The sequence below is a fragment of the Pongo pygmaeus genome, chromosome 20 (genome assembly GCF_028885625.2).
Source record: "Pongo pygmaeus isolate AG05252 chromosome 20, NHGRI_mPonPyg2-v2.0_pri, whole genome shotgun sequence".
Classification (NCBI taxonomy): Eukaryota; Metazoa; Chordata; class Mammalia; order Primates; family Hominidae; genus Pongo; species Pongo pygmaeus.
In genome coordinates this window covers 13074285-13101189 of record NC_072393.2, presented here as the reverse complement: position 1 = coordinate 13101189, position 26905 = coordinate 13074285, and the positions used below count along the sequence as shown (strand labels likewise).

The 26905-nt window shown below is 50.0% G+C and overlaps 1 protein-coding gene across 5 annotated transcripts in view; it reads right to left on the bottom strand.

The window, feature by feature from the left end:
• The window catches only part of MAST1 (microtubule associated serine/threonine kinase 1), a 40881-nt gene that overhangs the window by 12027 nt on the left and 1949 nt on the right, over window positions 1-26905 (bottom strand). For 2 of the 5 annotated variants that reach the window (XM_054464130.2, XM_054464132.2), the window contains exons 2-13: window positions 24427-24458; window positions 22207-22295; window positions 21690-21765; window positions 19147-19225; window positions 15320-15480; window positions 15083-15158; window positions 14712-14921; window positions 10726-10827; window positions 10514-10646; window positions 10366-10433; window positions 4447-4526; window positions 4149-4357 (exon numbers count right to left, since the gene is read on the bottom strand). In XM_054464130.2, coding sequence (XP_054320105.1) covers window positions 4149-4357; window positions 4447-4526; window positions 10366-10433; window positions 10514-10646; window positions 10726-10827; window positions 14712-14921; window positions 15083-15158; window positions 15320-15480; window positions 19147-19225; window positions 21690-21765; window positions 22207-22295; window positions 24427-24458 — 1315 coding nt within the window. Of the gene's footprint in view, window positions 1-4148; window positions 4358-4446; window positions 4527-10365; window positions 10434-10513; window positions 10647-10725; window positions 10828-14711; window positions 14922-15082; window positions 15159-15319; window positions 15481-19146; window positions 19226-21689; window positions 21766-22206; window positions 22296-24077; window positions 24242-24426; window positions 24459-26905 lie in introns of those variants that run through there. The other 3 variants (XM_054464131.2, XM_054464129.2, XM_054464128.2) reach the window with 3 other exon arrangements.

Genomic DNA, 26905 nt, shown 5'->3' with positions numbered 1-26905 from the left:
ATCACCTGAGGTTGGGAGTTTGAGACCACCCTGGCCGACACGGAGAAACCCCATCTCTACTAAAAATACAAAATTAGACAGGTGCATGGTGGTGCATGCCTATAATTCCAGCTACTCAAGAAGCTGAGGCAGGAGAATCGCTTGAACCCGGGAGGAGGAGGTTACAGTGAGCCAAGATCACGCCATTGCACTGTAGCCTGGGCAACGAGAGCGAAACTCTGTCTCAAAAAAAAGAAAAAAAGAAAAAGAAAAAAAAAAAAAAACAGGGTTTCACCATGCTGGGTAGGTTGATCTTGGACTTTTGACCTCAAGTGTTCTGCCTGCCTCAGCCTCCCTAAGTGCTGGGATTACAGTCGTAAGCTACCATAATGGGCCTCCAAATGGATATTCTTAAAACATAAATCTGATCCTATCAAATCTACTTAAAACCCTCCATTAGCTGGAGATGGTGGTGCCTGCCTGTAGTTTCAGCTACTTGGGAGGCTGAGGTGGGAGGATTGCTTGAGCCCAGGAGTTCAAGGCTGTAATAAGCTGTGATCACACCACTGCACTCCAGCCTGGACAATGCACTAAAAATAAAACAAAACAAGGCTGGGCGTGGTGGTTCACACCTGTAATCCCCACACTTCGGGAGGCCGAGACTGATGGATCATTTGAGGCTAGGAGTTTGAAACCAGCCTGGCCAACATGGTGAAAATCTGTCTCTATTAAAAATACAAAAATTAGCCAGATGTGTTGGCACACGCCTGTAATCCTAGCTACTCGGGAGGCTGAGGCAGGAGAATCACTTGAAACTTGGAGGTGGAGGTTGCAGTAATCCAAGATCACTGCACTGCACTCTAGCCTGGGTGACAGCGTGAGTGAGACTCCATCTCAAAAAAAAAAAAAAAAAGGCGGGCGCGGTGGCTCACGCCTGTAATCCCAGCACTTTGGGAGGCTGAGGCAGGCAGGTCATGAGGTCTGGAGTTTGAGACCAGACTGACCAACATGATGAAACCCCATCTCTACTAAAAATACAAAAATTAGGTGGGTGTGGTGGCCCACGCCTGTAATCCCAGCTACTCAGGAGGCTGAGGCAGGAGAATTGCTTGAACCCGGGAGGCGGAGGTTGCAGTGAGCCGAGGATGCGCCACTGCACTCCAGCCTGGGCAATAGAACGAGACTCCATCTCAAAAAAAAAAGAAAGAAAGAAACAGAGAAAAAGAAAAAGAAAAACAACAACGCTCCAGTGGCCTTCTGTTGCACTCAGAATGAAATCCAATGCCATTCCAGTCTCTGGAACGCCCTCCTCATCAGCGCACCTTCATCCTCATCTCCCCTCCCTTGCTCACTTGCCTTCGACTCCATGGTCCTGCTTGCCACTCCTCCAAATCCAAATTGTCACCTAAGAGACTTTGTACTAGCAGGTCACTTATTCCATCATAATCCAGGCCTCTGAGAAGCTCCCTGCCTGCCTCCCCATCACCTCCTCCAGCCTCATGGACCTCATGTCCTCACTATGAAATGTCCTGGCTGGGCATGGTGGCTCATGCCTGTAATCCCAGCACTTTGGCAAGCCAAGGTAGGCTGATCACCTGAGGTCAGGAGTTCAAGACCAGCCTGACCAACCTGGTGAAACCCCTGTCTCTACTAAAAATACAAAAATCAGCTGGGCATGGTGGAGGCGCGCCTTTAGTCCCAGCTACTCAGGAGGCTAAGGCATGAGAATCCTTGAGCCTGGGAGATGGAAGTTGCTGTGCACTAAGATTGCGCCACGGCAGTCCAGCCTGAGTGAAAGAGCGAGACTCCATAAATAAATAAATAAATAAATAAATAAATAAATAAATAAATAAAATGTCCTTATCTCTTTGGCTTGCTCTGCTTGTTTATTGTCTATATGGAGCAGAATGGAATCTCCATGAGGGGGAGATGTCTGTGCCTGGGTCTCCTCTGTGTCACTGGCACCTAGCACAGCACGTGACATGAGGGAGATAATGAGGAGGCGTTTGTTGAGTGACTGGATGGTTGACTGGAAGGCTTGGAGGAGGCACATCTGAGGCCCCAGGGATCATGTATGTGTCCTAATAGCCACAGCATGTGTGTTTTTGGACAATAGATGGATTAACATTTGGGTGAATACATGCACGGATGGATTAAAAATAATATATGGCCCGCGAGCTATGGCTTACGCCTGTAATCCCAGCACTTTGGGAGGCTGAGGTGGGAGGATCACCTGAGGTCAGGAGTTCAAGACCAGCCTGGCCAACATGGTGAAAACACCATTTCTACTAAAAATACAAAAAATTAGCCGGGCGTGGTGGCACACACCTGTAATCCCAGCCACTCGGGAGGCTCAGGCAGGAGAATCACTTGAACCTGGAAGGCGGAGGTTACAGTGAGCCGAGATCGCGCTACTGCATTCTGGCCTGGTGACAGAGCAAGACTCCATCTCAAAAAAAAAAAAAAAAAGAAAAAAAAAAAAAGGAAAAATAGGTGTATAAGCCAGGCGTGGTGGCTCACGCCTGTAATCACAGCACTTTGGGAGGCCGAGGTGGGCGGATCATGAGGTCAGGAGATCGAGACCATCCTGGACAACACGGTGAAACCCCGTCTCTAATAAAAATACAAAAAAAATTAGCCGGGCATGGTGGCGGGCACCTGTAATCCCAGCTACTCGGGAGGCTGAGGCAGGAGAATGGCGTGAACCTAGGAGGCGGAGCTTGCAGTGAGCCGAGATTGCGCCACTGCACTCCAGCCTGGGAGACAGAGCAAGACTCCGTCTCAAAAAAAAAAAAGAAAAATAGGTGTATAATGGTAAACAGACATACAGATGGATAAACAGATGGACAACCACATAGACAAATTGCGGGATGTGAAGGATGGAAGGAAAGGTGGATTAATAAACAGGTATATGGGATGGGCTCGGTGGCTCGTGCCTGTAATCCCAGGACTTTGGGAGGCTGAGGCAGGACGGTTGCTTGAGCCCAGGAGTTGGAGACTAACTTGGGCAATACAGGGAGACTGCATAAAAAACAAAACAAACGAACAACAACAACAAAAAAACCAAAAAAACTTTTTTTTTTTTTTGCGGGACAGGGTCTTGCTCAGTCGCCCAGAGGCTGGAGTGCAATGGCATGATCTCAGCCTAGCCTGGAGTGCAGCGGCATGATCTTGGCTCACTGTAACCTCTGCCTCCTATGTTTAAACAATCCTCCCACTTCAGCCACCCGAGTAGCTGGGATTATAGGAGTGTGCCATCCGGCTAATTTTTGTAGTTTTAGTAGAGTCAGGGTTTCACCATGTTGGCCAGGCTGGTCTTGAACCCCTGACCTTGTAATCTGCCCACCTTGGCCTTCCAAGAATTAGCCAAGTGTGGTGGTCTGCACCTATAATCCCAAGTATTTGGGAGGCTGAGGTGGGAGGATTGCTTGAGCCCAGGCATTTGAGGCTGCAGTGAGCTGTGATCACACCACTACATTCCAGCCTGAGCAACAGAGTGAGATCTTGTCTCAAAAAAAAAAAAAAAAAAAAAAAAAAAATAGGCCTGGCACAGTGGCTCATGCCTGTAATCCCAGCACTTTGGGAGGCCTAGGCAGGCAGATCACTTAAGGTCAGGAGTTCAAGACTAGCCTGGCAAACATGGCGAAACCCTGTCTCTGCTAAAAATAGAAAAATTACCCATGTATGGTGGCACAGGCCTGTAATCCCAGCTACTCCGGAGGCTGAGGCATAAGAATCGCTTGAGCCTGGGAGGCGGAGGTTGCAGTGAACTGAGATCACACCACTGCACTGCAGCCTGGGTGACAGAGCAAGACTCTGTCTCAAAAAATAAATAAATAAATAAATAAATAAATAAAAACAAATTCATGGATGTATGGATAGAAAAACAGATGGATTAGCAAATCAGTAGATAGAAGGATAGATGGATGGATAATAGGTCAGACTGAATGTATTTATGTTGAATGAAATGAAAAACAAATAAACCAATAGATGACTGAATAAATATATAGGTAGAATGGATGGACAAATCAATGACTGGAGAAATAAATAGATGGATAAACATACAGGCCGACTAATCAATATGGTGACTGCGGTTCAGGCAGGCCACCCCGCAGCCCTGACCAGTGAGCACGGCCCCATCTTCCCTGCAGCCCCGCAGGCAGCCACACCTTCCACATATTCCATGACCATGCAGAGGTGGCGCCGAGTCTCGAACGAGCAGAACATGCCGACCACAAACGGGTTCTCGGCGAAGGTGAGGATATCGCGCTCCACGAAGGCCTGCTGGATCTGGTTGCGGAGGATCAAGTTCTGCTTGTTGATCTTTTTCATGGCAAAGCGCTGCCGTGTGTCGCGGTGCCGCACCAGGTAGACAGCGCTGCAGGGGGAGAGAGCGAGGACCGGCCGTCACCTCCGAGACACCCGGCCTCCGCCACCCTCCCCCCGCCAGAGCCCCGGGTGGCTCACCCGTAGGCACCGTTGCTTATGAGCTTGATGGTATCAAAGTCATTCTCCCCCGGCGGTTTCTTGGCCTTGCTGCTGCGGCCCTTCAGGGGAAAGATGGAGACCACACCACCACCATCATCATGAGGTAGGGTGCTTTTAATTTCATTTTACACATGGGGAAACTGAGGCACAGAAAGGACGAGAGAGTCCTTCATCCAAGTGCCATAATGAAGGAGAAAGTCAGGACTTGAACCCAAGACTGACTCTGAAGACATATTCCCATCTTCTTCCATTAGAAAAGATAGCAGGAAACCAACAAAATAGTCATCCTAATATATAAATATATAAAGAGTTCCCAAAAATCAATAACAAAAGCCTAACAATTGAAGAGAAAAAAGTGGGTGAGGTAAGTAAATTACAGTCAGAGCTTTTTTTTTTTTTTTTTTTGGAAACTGGTTCTCACTCTGATGTTCAGGCTGGAGTGTAGTGGTGCTCACTGCAGCCTCCACCTCTAGGGCTCAAGTGATTCTCCTGCCTCAGCCTCCCAGGTAGCTGGGACCACAGGCACATGCCACCATGCCAGGCTAATTTTAGTATTTTGGTTTTGCCATCTTGCCCAGGCTGCTCTTGAACTCCTAGGCTGAAGCAATCTGCCTGCCTTGGCCTCCCAAAGAGTAGGGACTACAGGCATGAGCCACTGTACCCAGCCAGAGTTACAGCTCTTAAACATACTAAAAGATTCAGGCCGGGTGCGGTGGCTCACGCCTGTAATCCCAGCACTTTGGGAGGCCGAGGCAGGCGGATCACGAGGTCAGGAGATTGAGACCATCCTGGCTAACACTGTGAAACCCCATCTCTACTGAAAATACAAAACAATTAGCCAGGCATGGTGGCGGGCACAGGTAGTCCCAGCTACTTGGGACGCTGAGACAGGAGAATGGCGTGAACCCGGGAGGCAGAGCTTGCAGTGAGCAGAGATCATGCCACTGCACTCCAGCCTGGGCGACAGAGCGATACTCCGTCCCAAAAAAAAAAAAAAAAAAAAAGATTCCTGGCCGGGCGCAATGGCTTACGCTTGTAACCCCAGTACTTTGGAAGGCCAAGGCAGGTGGATCACACCTGAGGTCAGGAGCTCGAGACAAGCCTGGCCAACATGGAGAAACCCCATCTATACTAAAAATACAAAATCAGCTGGGCATGGTGGCGCATGCCTGTAATCCCAGCTACTCAGGAAGCTGAGGCAGGAGAATCACTTGAACCTAGGAGGCAGAGGTTGTGGTGAGCCGAGATCGCGGCATTGCACTCCAGCCTGGGCAACAAGAGCAAAACTCCATCTCAAAAAAAAAAAAATTCTCAATCTCACTTACAATAACAGAAAGGCAAATTATAACTACCACAAAATACCATTTTTCACCTAGCAGATTGGGAGAAAAAACTCCAAAACCTGATACCCTCTATGGGCAAATATGTAGGTGAACATATACACCTTGCTGTTGGGAGTGTAAATTACTGTTTGATACAGATCAGAATTACAAATACATGTTCCCTTTGACTCAGCAATTTCACTTTTGAATTTATATACAGATATACTTGCACATGTGAAAAATGGTATATCTACTATCTTGCTCATTGTGAGATTGGAAATAATAATCCATACGTTAAATTAGCCAAACAAACACATGTGGGGTAGTTATATAAAGAAACATTGTGCCACTGTTAACAATAATGAGGAAACTCTCTGTCTATGGATTTAGAAAGTCCTCTATTTTATTAAGTGTAAAAATGCAATAGGCAATATGTATTGTATGTTTATGTGCAAAAAAATGTGGCAAAGGCCGGGTGTGGTGGCTCATGCCTTCAATCCCAGCACTTTGGGAGGCCAAGGCAAGTGGATCACCTGAAGGTCAGGAGTTCGAGACCAGCCTGGCCAAGATGGTGAAACCCCATCTCTATTAAAAATACAAAAACTTAGCCAGGCATGGTGGTGGGCGCCTATAATCCCAGCTACTTGGAAGGCTGAAGCAGGAGAACCGCTTGAACCTGGGAAGCAGAGGTTGCAGTGAGCCGAGATCACACTATTGCACTCCAGCCTGGGCAACAAGAGTGGAACTTTGTCTCAAAAAAAAAAAAAAAAAAGTGGCAAAACAAAACTATGTAATCATATTTTAGGGCTATAGGGCAATGGGGAAAAAAGGTAGGAGTAAGATTTTTTTCACTGTATATCTCTTTTGAAAATTATTTTGATTTTTCTTAGGGACAAAGAGATCTATTACATAGATATTACATAAAAAGATCTATGATATATAAAAATATTGAACTTGTATGCTCCAAAGAATGTAGCCTAAAAATATCTGACATGAAAATTGACAGAATTACAAGGAGAATTTGCTTAAAATAAGGTTTCACATATCTCTCAGAAACTATTAGATTAATCAGGCAAGATAAATGAATAGGGAGATGGAAGATTTGAATCACTCAATTAACAAGTTTGATTAAAAGGAATAACAGAATCCTACAAACAACGAGAGATAAATACCTTTTTTAGAGTTTTAGATTTTGAGTGATGTCATTCCATTACCTATTCAAAAAATTAAACAAATGGCATATATTGTGAGATTCCTTTTAAATATATACATAAAGGAAAGGTGTGTGTATATATTTGTGTGACTGTATAGACACAATTTGAAACAAAGATTACAAACTTAAGCATCTTCAGGGGCCCGTAGACCAGGGTGGAAGCCATGGGTGATGAAGGGGCAGGTACCCAACATCACAGGACCACCCCCACTCAGCTGGTTCCACCACAGTATTATTAGAACTTCGTCTTCTATATTTTTTTTAAGTAGAGACAGGGTCTTGCTATGTTGTCCAGGCTGGTTTCGAACTCCTGGGCTCAAGCAATCCTGCCACCTTGGCTTCCCAAAGTGCTGGGACTACAGGCATGAGCCACTACACCCAGCCCTAGAACTTCTGATTTTTCAAGAGAAGGCCCAAACCCAGATTTTGAAGCAAAGATCTTTCAATTTTTATATTTTGCTTCTTTTATTTATCTATTTTTATTGTTTTCAAGATGGAGTCTCACGCTCTCACCCAGGCTGGAGTGCAGTGGTTTCATATCGGCTGACTGCAATCTTTGTCTCCCCGGTTCCAGCAGTTCTCCTGCCTCAGCCTCCCAAGTAGCTGGGATTACGGGTGGGCACCACCACACCTGGCTAATTTTATGTATTTTTTTAGTAGAGACAGGGTTTCACCATGTTGGCCAGGCTGGTCTCGACTTCCTGACCTCAAGTGATCCACCCGCCTCAGCCTCCCATAGTGCTGGGATTACAGCCGTGAGCCATCGTGTCCAGCCCAAATTTTTGAAAAACACTAGGCAGTTCAGAGAAAGCACATGTGTGGCCATTGGGGTAGGACTCTCCACTAGACATCTGGAACATATGCCAAAGTGTGGCTGGCCTGGGAATAGAATTGGCAATTTTCCCCATGCTCAGCTGCCATTAATACATACAGCCAGTTATCTTGCTCGAAAGCCCATGCAGGATTCCTCTATAAGTTAAACATAGAGCTATCATATGACCGAGAAATTCCACCTCTAGACATATACCCTAAATAACTCAAAACAGTTGTCCAACCAAATATTTGTACACCCACATTCATAGGAGCACTATTTACAACAGACGAAAGATGGACAACCCAATGTTCACCAGTGGATGAATGCATCTACCATTCAATGGAATATTACTCGGCTATAAAAAGGAATGAAGCAGTGACACAAGCTACAACAACATGGATAAACCTCAGAAACGTTATGTTAAGTGAAATAAGCCAGACATAAGAGGCCACAGAGCATATGATCCCATTTATAGGAAATATCCAGAAAAAGGCTGGGCATGTGGCTCACGCCTGTAATCCCAGCATTTTGGGAGGCCGAGGCGGGCGGATCACCTGAGGTCAGGAGTTCAAGACCAGCCTGACCAACATGGTGAAACCCTGTCTCTACTAAAAATACAAAATTAGCCGGATGTGGTAGTACATGCCTGTAATCCCAGCTACTCAGGAGGCTGAGGCAGGAGAATTGCTTGAACCTGGTAGGCAGAGGTTGCAGTGAGCCGAGATCACGCCATTGCACTCCAGCCTGGGCAACAAGAGCGAAATTCTGTCTCAAAAAAAAAAAAGAAATATCCAGAAAAAGCCATTCCACAGAGAGAGAAAATAGATTAGTGGTTGCCAGGAACTGCAGGGAGGGAGGAATGAGGAGGGAGTGTGTAATGGGTGTGAGGTGTGTAATGGGTGTGAGGTGTGTAATGGGTGTGAGGTGTGTAATGAGTGTGAGGTTTCCCTTTGGGGTGATAAAAAAGTTCTGCAACTACATAGATCTAATGGTTGTACAGCATTGTGAATTACTAAATGCTGCTGAATTGTTTATTTATTACTATTAGTCTTTATTATTATTATTATTATCTTGAGACAGAGTCTCGCTCTGTTGTCCAGGCTGGAGCACAGTAGTGCAATCTCGGCTCACACCAACCTCCACCTCCTGGGTTCAAGCAATTCTCCTGCCTCAGCCTTCCGAGTAGCTGGGACTACAGGCATGTGCCACCACGCCCAGCTAATTTTTTTGTATTTTTAGTGGAGACGGGGTTTCACCATGTTGGCCAGGCTGGTTTTGAACTCCTGACCTCAAGTGATCCACCCATCTTGGCCTCCCAAAGTACTAGGATTACAGGCATAAGCCATTGCACCTGGCCTATTCTTTATTATTTTTAATTTCATTTTTCGAGACAGGGTCTCACTCTGTTGCCCAGGCTGGAGTGCAGTGGTGTGATCATGGCTTACTGAAGCCTTGATTTCCTGGGCTCATACAATCCTCCCACCTCAGCCTCCCGAGTAGCTGGGACTACAGGGGTGCACCACCACGCCCAGCTGATTTTTTATGCTGCCCAGGCTGGTCTCAAATGCCTAAGCACAAACAATCCTCCTGCCTCGGCCTCCCAAAGTGCTGGGGTTACAGGCCTAAACCACTGCACTCGGCCCCGAATTGTTCATTTTAAAATGGTTAAAAAGGCCAGGCACGGTGGCTCATGCCTGTAATCCCTGCACTTTGGGAGGCCGAGGTGGGCGGATCAACTGAGATTGGGAGTTTGCAATCAGCCTGACCAACATGGAGAAATTTTAGTCTCTACTAAAAATACAAACTTAGCCGGGTGTGGTGGTACATGCCTGTAATCCCAGCTACTCGGGAGACTGAGGCAGGAGAATTGCTTGAACCCAGGAGGTGGAGGTTGTGGTGAGCTGAGATAGCGCCATTGCACTCCAGCCTGGGCAACAAGAGCAAAACTCCATCTCAAAAAAAAAAATAAATAAATAAATAAAAATAAAATAAAATGGTTAAAAAGTAAATTAAATTTTATGTTTCATGGATTTTAACATGACAAAGAGGTCACGGGGAAGAGCTATTATTTTATTTTATTTTATTTTATTTTATTTTTTGAGACAGTTTCGCTCTTGTTGCCCAGGCTGGAGTGCAGTGGTGCGATCTCAGCTCACAGCAATCTCTGCCTCCTGGGTTCAAGTGATTCTCCTGCCTCAGCCTCGCAAGTAGCTGGGATTAGAGGCATGTGCCACCAGGCCTGGCTAATTTTTGTATTTTTTTTTTTTTAGTAGAGACGCGGTTTCTCCACGTTGGTTAGGCTGGTCTCGAACTCCTGACCTCAGGTGATCTGCCCGCCTTGGCCTCCCAAAGTGCTGGGATTGCAGGCATGAGCCAGCATGCCAGGCTCTGGAAGAGCTATTATTAATCACATTTTATGGATGGGAAAACTGAGGCTCAGAGTGTAGGACCAAGAGATCCACAAAGCCTGAGGGCAAAGAAGCCGGAGATGAGCCCCGCCCTGCCCTCCCAGGAACCAGGGTACTGACCACTTGGCCACCCAGCCTTACCTCAGAGAGATCGTCTTGCTCAGGGGTGTTGGAGCCACCACTGTCCTGTTCCTCCAGGTGTACCACGTCTAGGGAGGGACTGAGAGTGAGCACGAGATGGGGTCTGGGCCTGCTCACCCCCAGTCCCCCTGTACCCACTAGCCGGCACCTGGAAAGGGGTCACGGGTGAGGCCCAGCTGGCGGATGATGTAGCGGGGGATGTCCGTCTTGACAAGGTGGCCCTCCTTGGCGTGTCCCTCAGCCGCCTCCAGCAGGTGGTAGAACTCCTCGGGGTTGAATTCCTGAGGCAGGGCAGGAGTGGGCTCACCACAGGCTCCCAGGGTCTACCAACCCACCCCTACCCATGCCCAGCCCCCTCACCAGGCACTCCAGCAGCCTCGCAGGGCGTGAGATGATAATAAGCAACTTCTTCACCAGCTGAGTAACAAAGGCCACCTCCAAGCTCTCAGAGCGTTCATAGGCCTGTGGCAGGGGACACAGAGGGACAGGGCTCATAGGCACTCTGCCTCAGCCCGGCCCCTCTCTCAGCCCCTCAGAGTACATACTGCTGCTACTGTCCCATCTTACAGGTGAGGAGACTGAGGCCCAAGCCACACAGTAAAAATAATGAGGCTGGGCACGGTGGCTCATGCCTGTAATCCCAGCACTTTGGGAGGCCGAGGTGGGTGGATCACTTGAGGTCAAAAGTTTGAAACCAGCCTGGCCAACATGGTGAAACCCCATCTCCACTAAAAACGCAAAATGAGCCAGGCGTGGTGGCAGGTGCCTGTAATCCCAGCTACTCGGGAGGCTGAAGCAGGAGAATCCCTTGAACCTGGGAGCTAGAATTTGCAGTGAGCCAAGATCACACCACTGCACTCCAGCCTGGGTGACACAGCAAGACTCTGTCTCAAAACAAAAGCAATGACAAACAAACAAACAAACAACAAAACCATAGTGAGACCCTGTCTCTACAAATAATAAAATTAGCCAGGTGTGGTAGTGAGTGCCTGTAGTCCTAGCTACGTGGGAGGCTGAAGTGGGAGAATTACTTGAGCCCGGGGGGCTAAGGCTGCAGTACCACTGCACTCCTGCCTGGGTGACAGAGAAAGACCCTGTCTCAAAAAAAAAAAAAAAAAAAAAAAGAAAAAGAAAAAGAGGTCGGGCACAGTGGCTCACACCTGTCATCCCAGCATTTTGGGAGGCAGAGGAGGGCGAATCACTTGAGGTCAGGGGTTTGAGACCAGCCTGCCCAACATGGCAAAACCTCATCTCTACTGAAAGTACAAAAATTAGCTGGGTATAGTGCCACACGCTTGTAATGCCAGCTACTTGGGAGGCTGAGGCAAGAGAATCGCTTGAACCAGGGAGGTGGAGGTTGCAGTGAGCTGAGATCACATCACTATACTCCAGCTTGGGTAGCAGAGTGAGACTGTCTCAAAAAAAAAAAAAAAAGAAAAGAAAAGAAAAGAAAAGAAAAGAAAAAACTAATATCTTATTGCAATACTTGAAAAGCCTAAAATTAATGCCAAAAATCTACCATAAGCCAAAATATCAAAATTTAAGCCAGATGTGGTGGTACATGCCCATAATCCCAGCTACTCAGGAGGCTGAGGCAGGAGGATTGCTTGAGTCCAGGAGTTCAAGACCACCCTGGGCAACATACAGAGTCCCCCATCTCAAATGAAAAAGAAAAAGAAAATTAAATAAAGACAGAATCCAACAGGCTGTGCCTAGCCATATTGTAACTTGAGCCAAAAAAACTGTGCACCAACTTATATGTGTTTTAATGTGTCTTTGAAAATGTCTAATGGTTTCAATGAAAATAGTGTTATTGATGAGTTTGTTTTCATTAAAACCAGGACAGTAAAATTATAACACATTCTGGCTTGGTTATAAATAAAATATGTAAACTTAAAATGATGTTGTGTTTTAATTTATCTACTTTTCAAGTTTTTCAAAAATTAATGTTCTGGGCGAAGAAATAATTACTTGCTTTACCCTGGTCCTGGTCTCAGCCCTAATATCTATTGGGTCTTTGCTTGTTTGACTTGTTTTTCTGTAGAGACAGGGTCTCGCTATGTTACCCAGGCTGGTCTCCAACTCCTGGGCTCCAGAAAGCCTCCTGTCTCAGCTCCCCAAAGTGCTGGGATTACAGGGGTGAGCTTCTAATGCCTATTGTTTATCTTCTGTCTCTTCCTGCTATTAATAGAATGCCAGCTCCCCAAAGACAAGAATTTTTGTTTTATTTCCAGTTGATTTCCCAGCTTTTAGGCTAGTGCCAGGCCCATAGTAGGTGCTTAATAAATATTGGTGGGGGCCAGGCATGGTGGCTCGCACCTATGATCCCAGCACTTTGGGAGGCAGAGGCAGGTGGATCACCTAAGGTCAGGAGTTAGAGACCAGGCTGACCAACATGGTGAAACCCTGCCTCGACTAAAAATACAAAAATTAGCCGGGCATGGTGGTGGGTGCCTGTGATCCCAGCTACTCGGGAGGCTGAGGCAGGAGAATGGCTTGAACCTGGGAGGTGGAGGTTGCAGTGAGCCGAGATCGCACCACTGCTCTCCAGCCCGGTGGGATAGAGTGAGACTGTGTCTCCAAAAAAATAAAATAAAATAATTTAAATAAATAAATAAATAAATATTGGTGGAATTAATGAATGATCAAGTGAGCCTCCTGCCTCAGCCTCTCAAGTAGCTGGGACAACAGGTGTGTGCCACTACACTTAGTTAATTATTTTTATTTTTATTTATTTATTTTTTTGAGACGAAATCTCACTCTGTTGCCCAGGCTGGAGTGCAGTGGTGCAACCTCGGCTCACTGCAACCACCGCCTCCCTGATTCAAGCGATTCTCCTGCTTCAGCCTCCTGAGTAGCTGGGATTACAGGCACATGCCACCAAGCCCGGCTAACTTTTTTGTAGTTTTAGTAAAGACAGAGTTTCACCTTATTGGCCAGGCTGGTTTCAAACTCCTGACCTCGTGATTCCGCTCACCTCAGCCTCCCAAAGTGCTGGGATTAAAGGCATGAACAAACTCACCTGGCTTAAGTTTTTTTTATTGTTTTAGAGATGCGGTCCTGCTATGTTGCCAAGCTGGTCTCAAACTCCTGACCTCAAGCAATCCTCCCATCTCAGCCTCCTAAGTAGCTAGCTGGGACTACAGGTGCATGCCACTGCAAAGGGACATTCAAGCATCAATTTACCCAGCATTTATTGAGTACCTACTGTGTGCTGGGTATTGTTCCAAACAGCAGGGACACAGCAGTGGACAGAACAGACAACCCCACCCCCCCACCCTCGCCAACTATGGGGCTGACATTGGAGAAGGATAGACATGAAATAAAATAAGCAAAAATACACAGTATGAGGGATGGTGCTGAGTATCAAGGAGAAACTAAGGAGAAAGTGGGTGATAAATGTGAGTAGAGTTTAATATTTTATTTTATTTCATTTATTTATTTATTTTTGAGACAGAGTTTCACTCTTGTTGCCCAGACTGGAATGCAATGGTGTGATCTCGGCTCACCGCAACCTCCGACTCCCAGGTTCAAGCGATTCTCCCGCCTCTGCCTCCCAAGTAGTTGAGATTACAGGCGCCCACCACCACGCCCAGCTAATTTTTGTATTTTTAGTAGAGACGGGGTTTCACCATGTTGGCCAGGCTGGTCTCGAACTCCTGACCTCAGGTGATCCACTTGCCTCAGCCTCCCAAAGGGCTGGGATTACAGGCCTGAGCCACCGCACCCAGCCGAGTTTAATATTTTATTTTATTTATTATTATTATTTTTTGAGACGGAGTCTCGCTCTGTCGCCCTGGCTGGAGTGCAGCGGCGCAATCTCGGCTCACTGCAAGCTCCGCCTCCTGGGTTTACGCCATTCTCCTGCCTCAGCCTCCTGAGTAGCTGGGACTACAGGCGTCCGCCGCCACGCCCGGCTAATTTTTTTTTTTTTTTTTTTGTATTTTTAGTAGAGACAGGGTTTCACCGTGTTAGCCAGGATGGTCTCGATCTCTTGACCTCGTGATCCGCCCGCCTCGGCCTCCCAAAGTGCTGGGATTACAGGCCTGAGCCACCGCGCCCGGCCGAGTTTAATATTTTAAATGGCTGAGGACCACCTAAGAAGCCACCTGAGAAGGTGACATTTGAGTAAAGATCTAAGGGAAATGAGCGAGGTGAAATTCCTGCCTCTTCAGTCGGTGAGACCTAGGGAAGGGACCACTTCCACCCCTGAGTCCTCAGTTCCACGCCAGTGCCTGGAACGTGGTAGGAGCTCCCTGAATGGATGTGGGGTGAAGAAAGGGGTGTATTGGGCACAATTTGGCGGTGCTGAGCCTGAGATCAGCCCGGCCTCCGCGTGCACTCACGTCTTGAAGGAGCTTCTCCAGGTTCTCCTGCAATTCATAGAAGTAGACCGTGGTGATGAGGCCGTCACGGGACTTGGTCAGGCAGTCCCGGGCCAGCTCGATGATCTGGTGGTGGATAAAGCTGAGCACGCCATCGGCCAGAGGCAGAACGCTGTCGGGTTCGTAGGCGCGGGTGAAGTCGCGCAGCTTCTCCTCCATCTGCGCAGTGGCCTGCGGGAGGGACGGAGGAAGGGCACGGGGCTGTGCCCGGAGGCTGTGGCCGCCAGGAGCCTGCGCTGCGCACCGCGGCCGCCAGGGGGCGCGCGGGGATAAGGCGAGCGAGAGTGCAAGGCCGCCGGGTCACCCCGCGACGGCCTCGGGTCCCACCTCACCTTCGGGAACCTCTCCTTGTAGACGTGATTCATCATCACGATCTCGTTGTCGTAGGAGGAGGGGGAGCGCCCGGGGCTGCGGGGAGAGAAGCCCATTCTGTCCAGTCCTCTGCCTCCAAGTCCACAGAGAGCCCCCGCCCCGAGATGTAACCCTTTTATTCGCGGGGACAGGGGTCTTTCTATGCACAAGTCCTAAGACCACTAGCTTGGTACGAATGAGGAGGGATGCCTGCCCACCTGAGGCTCCGTGAGCGGGGCCGCACGGCTGGGGAGCGACGGCCACCATCCTCGTCTGTGATGCTCTCGGTGCTCCCGAAGTGTTTGGAGAGGAAGTGGAGCTCGTCCACCGTGGGCTGGTAGGGCAGCTGGTGAAGGCGCTCCTGGGAGGAGCAGGAGGACTGGGGACAGGGGCAGGGCCGGGGTCAGAGCCACCATGGGCCCCCCCAACAGCTCAGGACCCTGAGCTGGGACTCCCAAGGCCGATGGGGTCACTGGGCAAGGCCAGGATCAGGACCTGATTTACGATCCTTGGATCCTAGGATCTTGGCTGGGACTCTTGGCCACAGACAGGTGGACAGGGACAGACAGGGGTGGAGACAGTGAGTCTGTTAAAGCTTGGGTCAAGTCATGAGCCTCCTCTGTTCAGAACCCTCCGTGGCTCCCACCTTACTCAGGGTGAACACCCAAGTCCTTCCCCAGTTATACAAGGTCCTGCCTCATCCTGCCCTGGATTGTCCCTGCCATGGATTTTTCTCACTCTCCTTCTTACTTCCTCTGCTCCAGCTACAGTGGCCTCCTTTTTTTTTTTTTTTTGAGATGGAGTTTCGTTCTTGTTGCCTAGGTTGGAGTGTGATCTCAGCTCACTGCAACCTCCGCCTCCCACGTTCAAGCGATTCTCTTGACTCAGCCTCCTAAGTAGCTGGGATTACAGGTGCCTGTCACCACGCTTGGCTAATTTTTTGTATTTTTAGTAGAGACAGTGTTTTACCATGTTGGCCAGGCTGGTCTTGAACTCCTGACCTCAGGTGATCCACCTGCCTCTGCCTCCCAAAGTGCTGAGATTACAGGCACAAGCCACCGCGCCCAGCCTAGTGGCCTCCTTGATGGTCCTTGGACAAGCCAGGCAAGCTCCTTCCTCAGGGCCTTCGCATTAGCTATTCCTTCTGCTTGGAACACATCTACTATGGATCCCTCCTTCTCATCCTTCAAATTTTTGCTTCAATATCACCCCTCAGGAAGACCTCCTCTGAATACACACCCATTATTCCCTATCCCTACTCTATCTTGTTTCCTCTTGCTTTATTATTATTATTATTTTAGAGAGAGGGTCTCCACTGAATATGGTGACTCACACCTGTAATCCCAGCACTTTGGGAGGCGAAGGCGGGAGGATCACTTGAGCCCAGGAGTTTGAGACCAGCCTGGGCAACATAGTGAAACCGTGTCTCTATTTATTAAAATTATTTAAAATTAAAAAGAGAGACAGACAGGGTCTCCTTGTGTCACCCAGGCTAGAGTGATGTAATGCAATCATGGCTCACGGAAGCCTTGAACTCCTGGGCTAAAGTAATCTTCCCACCTCTGCCTTCTGTGTAGCTGGGACTACACCATGCTTGGCTAATTCTTTTTTGCAGAGACAGGGTCTCACTATGTTGCCCAGGCTGGCTTCCAACTCCTGGCTTCAAGCAATACTCCCGCTTTGGCCTCTCAAAGTTCTGGGACTGAGGGCAGGGCACGGTGGCTCATGCCTGTAATCCCAGCACTTTGGGAGTCTGAGACGGGCAGAAAAACTGAGGTCAGGAGTTCCAGACCAGCCTGGCCAACAGGGTGAAACCCTGTCTCTACTAAAAATATAAAAAAATTAGCGAGGCATGGTGGTGGGCACCTGTAATCCCAGCTACTCGGGAGGCTGAGGCAGGAGAATTGCTTGAACCCAGGAGATGGAGGTTGCAGTGAGCCGGCACGGTGCCATTGCACTCCAGGCCTGGGCGACAGAGTGAGACTCCATCTCAAAAAAAAAAAAAAAAATTGCTGAGTTACAGGCATGAGCCACTATGCCTGGCTCTCCTCTTGCTTTATTTTATTTCTTTATTTTGAGACAGGGTTTTTCTCTGTCCCCCAGTCTGGAGTGCGGTGGCTCGACCTCCACTCACTGCAACCCCCACCTCCTGGGCTCGAGCAATCTTTCCATCTCAGCCTCCTGAGTAGCTGGGACTTCAGGCACAAGCCATCACACCTGGCTATTTTTTTTTTTTTTTTTTTTGTAGAAACAGGGTTTCATCATGTTGCTCAGGTTGGTCTCAAACTCCTGGGCTCAAGCAATCCTCCCGCCTCAACCTCCCGTAGTGTTGGGAATACAGATGTGAGCCACCATGCCCGGCCATATAGCTGTCACCCAGGTTGGAGTGCAGTGGTGCAGTCTTGGCTCACTGCAACCTCCAGTTCTCAGGTTCAAGCAATTCTCCCTGCCTCAGCCTCCTGAGTAGCTGGGATTACAGGCATGACCACACCTGGCTAATTTTTGTACCTTTACTAGAGACAGGGTTTCACCATGTTGGCCAGGCTGGTCTCAAACTCCTGACCTCAAATGATCCACCTGATTCAGCCTCCCAAAATGCTAGGATTATAGGCATGAGCCACCGCGCCCGGCCAGAATGATATTTTTAAACATCACATTGCTCACTCCTCTGGTTAAAATTCCCCACCCCATCCATCTCTTTTATTTTTTTAATTAGTGTGCATTATCTATAGCCTACATAATCACAATTTCAAATGGTTCAAACTGAAATTTTAGTACAATTTAATATAAAGAAATAAAACCATTCCATGGCTTTCCCACTGGATTTAGAATAAAATCTCCCTTGCTGCCCTGGCTGACAAGGTTCCAGCCTGATCAAGGTCACTGCCTGCATCATCTCTATTCCTCCCCTACATCCCAAAGTTTCAGCCCCACAAGGCTACTTTCAACTTTTCAAATGCTGCAAGTTCTCTGGCCTCTAGAGGTTTGCACATGCTCTTCCCCTTCCTGGAACACTCTTCTCCCTTCTCTTCCATCTGCCAAACTCCTGCTGGTCCATTGTCTTGGTTTCAATGTCACCTCCTCCAGGAAGCCTTCCTTGACAACCCCCCAAGCTGAGTCACATACGTCTCCCCTATCACCTCACCTTTTGCTACTTGCATCAAAGTTCTGACCATTCTATTTTATGAATGCCTTCTTACTGGCTTGTCTTCCCCCATGAGGGCTGTGTGAATATTTACACTCTGGCCCAGCTTGCAGAATCTGCCTACCACACGACAGTCTCATGATAAATGTCTGCTGAACATCATGCCAATGGATGGATAAGGGAACTATGGGCATGGATAGAAAAGGGAGCAGATGAAGGGACTTTGGGTATTCCAAGGGGTGAGCAAGTGGGCTCTGGGTGAAAACTGTGGCCTGGCCCAGCCCAGCTGCTGATATCAGAGTAAATGGCTTAACTCACAGAGCCTTATGTCACCAGCTGTAAATGAGTGAGTCAGAAATGAGTAGGAAGGACCCTCCCAGAAATGTGTTGAGGGCAGAGCATAGGGCTTTGAGTGGGGCGGACCCATAACTCTCTAATAGATGGACAAGTGAACACCTTTGAAGGATGGGGAAACCCAAACTGTCTTTTTTTACTTTTTTCTTTTGAGACAGGGTCTCACTCTGTCATCCAGACTGGAGTGCCATGGTGCGATCTCAGCTCAACTGTAGCCTATACCTCCCAGACTCTAGCGACCCTCCCATCTCAGCCTCCCAAATAGTGGGGACCACAGGTGTGCACCACCATGCCCAGATAATTTTTAATTTTTTGTAGGGACAAGGGTCTCCTTATGTTGCCCAGACTGGTCTTGAACTCCTGGGCTCAAGCAATCCTCCTGTCTTGGCCTCCCAAAGTACTGGGATTACAGGCGTGGGTCACTGTGCCTGGCCCTAAACTGTCATCAAGCCCAGCCTGGACTGCTGGCCTGGGTGTGGGTCTTCAGGCTGGAGGGCCCCCTGAATTCCTTACCCACCAGCCCACCCACCTACTTTCCACACTCACCGAGACGGTGGAACTGGGCGTGTTGGTGCCATAGCCAGATGAAGGGAGCGAGGCCAGAGACCACCGGCGTCCGTCCGCCCTGGAACCCAGCCAAGGTGCTCAGAGGCCACAAGGCCCCAGCGGTCCCCCAACTCCTCGGGGTGTGGGTGAAGCCACTGGCCACGGCCAGGGTGGGGGCTGGGGGAATATATCTGTACTCTAAGATTCCTCAAGGCCCTCAGAATCAAGGGGATAAAGACGGACTCTTCCAGGCAGGCACCGAGAATTGAAGGGAGGATCCGTCTCCGCTCTCCTCCCCACGGTCCCCTCTCTTATCATTCAGAGTGGATACCAAGAACTGGAAAAGCCCCCACCCAATGAAGCCTTTCCAGAGAGATTCTAGAAATTTCCCCCAAGTGAACACTCCATGAGAAAGCTCTAAGAGGGAGACCCTTGGATCTTCTCAGAGAAAAAAGACCCCTTCCACCCCCCAACATGCTCTGACATAGAATCTTGTGTCCTTATGCTCTCGTGCACACAGACACAGTCACTGTTGCAGCCAAACCCATTAATGTTGGTGTGACTATCAGGTCAGGCTCACATACTGGCAGTGCACACATTTACACTTCACACACACGAAGATACACACTCACACATGACTCCTCAACACAGACACCCACACATATTGACTATCCCATCCATGGACCCATATTTCACACTCTCACACACTAATGCACAATCACACGTGCAAGACCAGACATGCACTCACCTAAGACACACGTGCTTACACTCAGTACTCACACTCGGACACACAGACTCACCCAAACATACTCTACACTTCCACATTGACACAGATGCACATTCCAGACACCCGCACTCACTGCCACACATTGAAACTTGTACACAGCGACACACTCATTCACACTCGCACGCAGATGCACACACACAGGGACACACATCGGCGCGTGCTCATGTGAGTGCACAACACACATTAGCATGTGCACGTGTAAGCGCGTGGCTGTGAGACATTAAACTGGACGGGCGCGGTGGCTCACGCCTGTAATCCTAGCATTTTGGGAGGCAGAGGCGGGTGGATCACCTGAGGTCAGAAGTTCGAGACCAGCCTGACCAACCTGGTGAAACCCCATCTCTACTAAAAATACAAAAATTAGCCGGGCGTGGTGGCGGGTGCCTGAAATCCCAGCTACTTGGGAAGCTGAGGCAGGAGAATCGCTTGAACCCAGAAGGTGGAAATTGCAGTGAGCCGAGATCACGCCATTGCACTCCAGCCTGGGCAACAGAGCGAGACTCTGTCTCAAGAAAAGAAAAAAAAAAAAAGAGAGAGAGACAGTAAACACTGTGACTTTGTATTTACTATCTCACAGCCACACACTCACACACGCTTACACCCACACGCAGATTGCAGCTCACCTGGAGACATACCTGACTTGCTCCTGTCACATATTCACAGACGCTTACAATCCTACAGACACACGTTCACACGTTCACATTCGCAGACTCGTGCCATTGCATAGGCACGTAATCCCTCACACAGTCACAATCACACACACACACACACCAGCACACAGATTGCACAGTTACAAGGACACACACACACCCCATTTATTGGACTCCTCCCTTCCTCCTTCCTCCCAGCAGTCCCCTCGCTCAGCCCTCCCCGCTTGCGGATAAACATATGAGACCCAATCCCAGAGCCTTGCCCTGGCTCTCTATTGCCCTCAGCTAAATTCCATGGTCAATAGGCGGTTCCCCCACTTTCCCAAGGGAGCTGTCTTCTGTCTTCACAGTCTCCTTTGACTCTCACAACACAGCCTTCATCAGCCTTTGCAATGATCACCATTCTCTAGCCTCCCTGCCCTATTCAACTCAGAAGGTAGAGACAGGACGTCATTGACCCCATACGCCCAGCTCCTAAGAACATAGCAGGTGTTTAGACACCATTTTTAGAATGAATAGAGTTCAAAGAAAAAGAGACAGGCCCAAACTCCCAGAAAAGTTTCTCCAGAAAACATCAGAGAAACCTCTCTGCCTCCCCCAGTTTCACCAAAGGCCCATAGAAAATTCATTTAAGGACACCCCAGAAACCCTCAGAGACCCTTGGAAAGAAACCTGAGATTCCTCCCCTTGAGAAACAGCCCTAGTCGTCCTCCCCCACCTCGGGGACCAAGAGTCCCTCGATAGGCATCGCGCAATCTGCGCTTGCGCACGTCATCTTGGCTACCCCGCCCTGTTGCTATGGAAACACCTGGCCAGGAGAGCGAGGCTCGGAGATACTAAGACCCCGCGCCCAGGGCGCACGCGCTTTCGACCCGCCGCAAAGGGAGCCCCACCCCCTTCCCCATTCCAGATCGGCGATCGGACCCCGCCTTCTTATAGGCCCTGCCCCGAAAGCTAGGCGCTCCTTCCCGCTGAGACCTTGGGGCACTCGCTGGTCCCCTCAGGCCCCAGCTCGGGTTCAATTAGAAGGAGAACAGATGGCGGCCCAGACAGTGGGTGGGGAGGGTCTGCCCAGGGTTCTGGGGCCCTGCAGGGGAGGGACTCACCTTCGGGAGGAGGCAAACGAGAAGTGGGCGGGGGTGTTGGGGGAGAAGTTTCGGGGGCTGTCCAGGGGACTGCTGCCTATGAGAGAAAGAGGGGGCAAATCCTGTCAGGTCTCTCGTTCCCTAAAGCAGCGTGCAAACAGCAGCATGTCCTGTCTTTAGTCTAGTCCCGCCTATTATGGGGAGACCACGCCCCTTCGCCTGTGGCCCCGCCTCTCTAAATTTTTTCGTTGCCGAGTCAGCCCGGCCACTTCCAAGACGATTCTGGCTTCATCTGGGATGGCCCCACCCCTCAGGTACGACTCCTCCTTTCTGTCCCGTCCCACCTGAGTCTCCGCCCCCCAATGCCCGTCCCTCTGCGACTGACCACACCCACACAAGCATGGCCCCGCCCCTTATCCAAACTGGTTCGCCTCCATTCAAACTGCGCCCCTTCTGTAGCATGACCACGCTTCCTTGCCTGAGGCCCCGCCTCCTGTAGGCCAGGCCGCACCCACCAAGTCTCTACCACTGGCCTCACCTAGGTGACCTGGCAGCGGGGAGTGGGGTCTCGGCAGCGTGGGTGAAGTGCTGGTCAGGATGAGGCTTTTCCGGTTACTGGTGCGGCAGCTGCGGGGAAGGCAAGGCAGGGGGGCCGGGCCGGGCCGCAGCCCAGTGAGTTCTTGAGCCCCACCAGCTGACCTCCTGTCTCAGATCCCCGCCTATCTCCCATCCATGTGTGTTTGGAGGCTCCCTGGGAGGGTTTCTCGAAGGAAGAGGTGGTGGAGGCCTCGGCAGGACTGTGTATGGCAGAGGATGTGCATATGACGTGTGTGTGAGAAACTCTCAGTATGGATTATGTGTAGGGCAGTGTCTGTCATGGTGTGATAGTCACTGTGTCTAGGTGACACCATTGGTGATACTGAGTGTGTCTCAGTCTATGCGTGACATTCACTGTAGGTATCCACGTGTGGCATCCACTGTATGAATTCAACAATGTGTGACGCTGAAAGCATTCTAGTGTGATATGTGTGATACAACGTGGGTTTATTTTGTGTGATACAATTTGAGCATTTGTGTGTCTATGTGACACAGTGTGAAATGCCACTTGTCCATAACAATGTGTGCTGTAACACAGGCAGGTTGCATTTTTTTTTTTCTTTTAAGTCAATGTCTCGCTCTGTCGCCCGGCTGGAGTGCAGTGTGCAGTGGCTCACTGCAGCCTCAAACTCCTGGGCTCAAGCAATCCTCCCGCCTCACCTCACCCTCCTGAGTAGCTGGGACTACGGGTGCCTGCCACCATGCCTGGCCAGGATGCATGATCCCCCCTACATGTACCTACGTCTTTCTGTGGCATTCTGAGTCTGTGTCCGATACTGTCCTTCCGTCTGGGTGTGACATTCACCATGCTTGTCCATGTGTATGTAGCATCTATTGTGTGAATTTAACATCTTGTGACACTGTGTCCAAACATGTCACCACATATGACATTCTCTAGGTGAGTCTTGCATGTGATAACGTGTGATTTTGCGTGGTTCTGTCTCTGCAAGATCCCTACATCTGTTTATCCTGATGTCAGTGTGACATAGTATGTGAGATACCTAGATATGACATCGTATGTTGTGACATTGTTGGATGCATGGATGGGATATTGAAAGACATGTGTGCATCTTGGATGACATAATTGTGTGTGTGGATCGCCATGCAAGTGACATCTTACTAGGTGTACACGACGTGGTGCCCCTGTGTGTCTGTGCATGGTTCTGACCTGTGGCAGCTGCAAGGCTAGGTATGTGTGGCACCTCCCAGTGTATCTGGGCCACTAGGGCTGTTGTGTGTATGTGTGTGACATCATGTCCTGTGTGACGCTGTGTGTCACTATTTTCAGTGTAAGGCTGTGTTCGGGGGGGGGTTGTGTTATGATAAACCCCCCCTTTTTTCTACCCCTCAGCATCCCAGCTCCCGAAGAGGGAGCCCCAAGCCCCTCCATCCGTCCCCTCACCCACAGCCGCAGTGACTGAGCATATTAGCGCGTCCAGGAGCACGCGGCATGGGGGTGGGGGGAGGCCAGGCTGCGGCTATTGTTCTGAGGGTGCCAAGCCCCCCAGCCTCCCCTTCTTCCTCTACCCCCACCAGGCTGTTGGAGCCCGCAGCGCCAGCAGACAAAGGCGCCACAAACCCCCAGTGGCGCAGCCCCCTCCCCCCGCGGCCGTCCTCTCCAGCGTGCAATCCCCCCAGACTCGGCCCACACCACCCCCCATTCAACCCCATCCCCGGCGGGAAGGCGCAGCTTGGGCACCTCTGGCGCAGCTGGACCGGGCGCAGCATCCCGGGCCCCGCCCTGCAGCAGCACCCGGAGCGGCGGCTTTTGCGGGGAGGGCCGGGACAGTATCTAGGGGATCGGGGGTCTACCTCTTGGTGCGGCGGAACATACTGCCGCCGGGGAAGGAGGGCATCGAGAAATTAGAAAGCGCGGTCCAGAGAGAGTCAGACATGACCCGGCGGCGGCGACATGGTGGCAGGTGCGGCAGCGGCGGCGGCGGCGGCGGCGGCGCGGGGAGCAAGCGCGCGGGGCGGAGGCTGCAGCCGCCGCAGCGGGCAGGGGAGGGCAGGGAAGGGGAGGGCCCTGCGGCTGCGGCCGGCCGGGAGGGGGCGCTGCTGCGTGCCGGCGAGCCAGGCCCCGCCCGCGCACTCGCCTGGCGCCCCCACCCCGGCGGGAGAAGGGGCGGCCAGCCCCCGCCACGTCTCTCCCCAGGCTCACCTGCTGCTTTTCCGGGGAAGGGGCAAATCCTTCTGGAAGGCAAAGGGGCAAAACGATGAAGGTCAGCGTGGACCTGCCGTTGCTGCCCACAAGCATTCTCAGCTCCCTGGAGGAGCAGAAGCAGGGTAAGACAGGCCCCTCTTCAGCACTGTCACTTTCACCCTTGGCCATGCACTGCGGGCCAAGTTTCTTGGGGGAGAGGATCCCTGGGTGATTCCTCTCCTGACCCTCAGAGACCAACAGAGGCCCAAGTACACAGGCGGGGCGCCATGTAAAGGCAAGTGAGTTGGCATCTCAGCGTGTGTTTGTGCAAATGAAATAGGAATCATTATTTGAAAAATATGTCTTGAGCACCTACTGTATGCTGACCCAATCCTAGGCACTAGGGATACAGTAGTGAATAAGTTACAAGCCCGGTGTGGTGGTGTGCACCTCTAGTCCCAGCTACTTGGGAGGTTGAGGCAGGAGAATCGCTTGAGTCCAGGGCAACACCAGCCTGGGCAACACAGCACGACTCTCTGTCTCAAGGAGAAAAAAAAAGTTTCTGGCCTTTTGGGACTAGTATTTATAGGGTAAAGGGGACATTAAACAAGATTAGTGTAGAAGTGAACGAAATCATTTTAGACAATAATTTGTCTTATGAATAAATTAAACAGGGTGATGTGATGGACAATGGCTAGGATGGAGACACATTGTCAGAGAGGGCTGCTCTGTGGAGGTGACTTTTAAGCTGGTTGCTGAAAGATAAGAGCCAGCCATGGCAGGATCTGTGGAGAGAGCATTCCAGGTGGAGGGAACTGCAAGGGCAAAGGTCTGGAGGCGGGAATAAGCTTAGCGTACTCAATGAATGAATGAAAGGTTGAATGAATGAAAGGTTGAAAGAATGAATGACTCATCTACACCTCAGCAGATCTATCTGACTCCCAGCTAGAGTCATAGAGTTCGGGTAGGGGGTGGGGGGTAGGTAAGTAGAGTGACTCACAACTGAGATTTAAAATGGGAACCACGGAGGCTGAGGTGGGAGAATCTCTTGAGCTCAGGAGGTCGAGGTTATAGTGAACTACGATTGCACCACTGCTGGAGTCAGACACCCTCTCAATTAACAATAAATAAATAAACAATAAAAAGTTTAAAAAATAAAAAAATAAAAATGGGAATTCAAGTGATGGCCACATAGTCATTTTTTATAATGACAATAATAATTAGTATTAACTTTATGTGTCTGCATTTGAAGAAGGTCACCTTCCATCTGTCAAGCTCTTAGGAAGTCACTGTAGGGATCAGGAGATATGGGGTCTTGGCTCTTTTCTGAGGAAAGGAATGGGGTACAAGGGACAACACCTTCCAGCCAGTTTTCTATCCACAGGGTGAGGTGGAAAGAAGGAAACTGAGTGGGGCTGCAGGTGGAAAGATTTGGGGGAGAGTTTCAAAAGGCCTTTGGAGGGGACTCCAACAAAAGGAAAATGAGGGATGTCCTAGACTATTTCTAGGATCTCTAAAAGCAAAAAGCCTAGGTTCAAATCTCAATTTTGCTTTTTATGACCTTGGCAAATGACCTTCCAATAGTCAGTCCCGTGTCTCCTTGAGGATCTTATGAGTTGATGCAGATGCCTAGCCCCTTAGCATGGTGCCTAGCACACAGCAAGTGCTCAATAAATACTAAGTCTGGAGAACAGGTGTTATTAAGGAGGGATATGCTGCATGACAGAGGATGGGCCAGAGCGTCCTCCCACCCCGTTGTACAACGGACAAACATATGGGGGGGGCCAAAGGGCAGCCCTGCCCTCCCGAGCCACGGGTGACCGATAATCCAAACCAGGTTTTCCCTCTGTCTTTGCATGACCGGAGTGAATGAGCCGCAGCCACGACCAGTCGACCTGGCTGCGCGTCTGCAATAGCCCAAGCGAAATCAAGACCTGGATTTTCTGGCCACAGAGCCCAGGGGGTCCAGATCCAGGTAACCCGGCCTTGGAGGGTAAGCCCCTGGAGGGCTTTTAAGCACCACCCGAAGAAGACCTCGAACCCAGCCCCATCCGCTAGCGCCCCCAAACATTCTAGGGACGAAGAAAGGGTCAAACTGGAGCGGCGGAAGTTCGGGTCTTTGGCGTCAGTGTAAACAGACGCCACCTCCAACCTCAGCTGCAGAGCCGCTCGGCCAAGTGGATTCCGCTTCTCCCCGCACAGGATTAATAGTTGACACTGCAGACAGGGCATTCGAACTCAGGATGCTGTTTATATATAAGATCCCAGGGCGTGGTGGCTCACGCCTGTAATTCCAGCGCTTTGGAAGGCCGAGGCGGGTGGATCACCTGAGGTCAGAAGTTCAAGACCAGCCTGGCCAACATGGCGAAACCCACTCTCTACTAAAAATACAAAACTAGCCGGGCATGTTGGCGTGCGCCTGTAATCCCAGCTACTAGCGAGGCTGAGGCAGGAGAATCTCTTAAACCCAGGAGGCGGAAGTTGCAGTGAGCCGAGA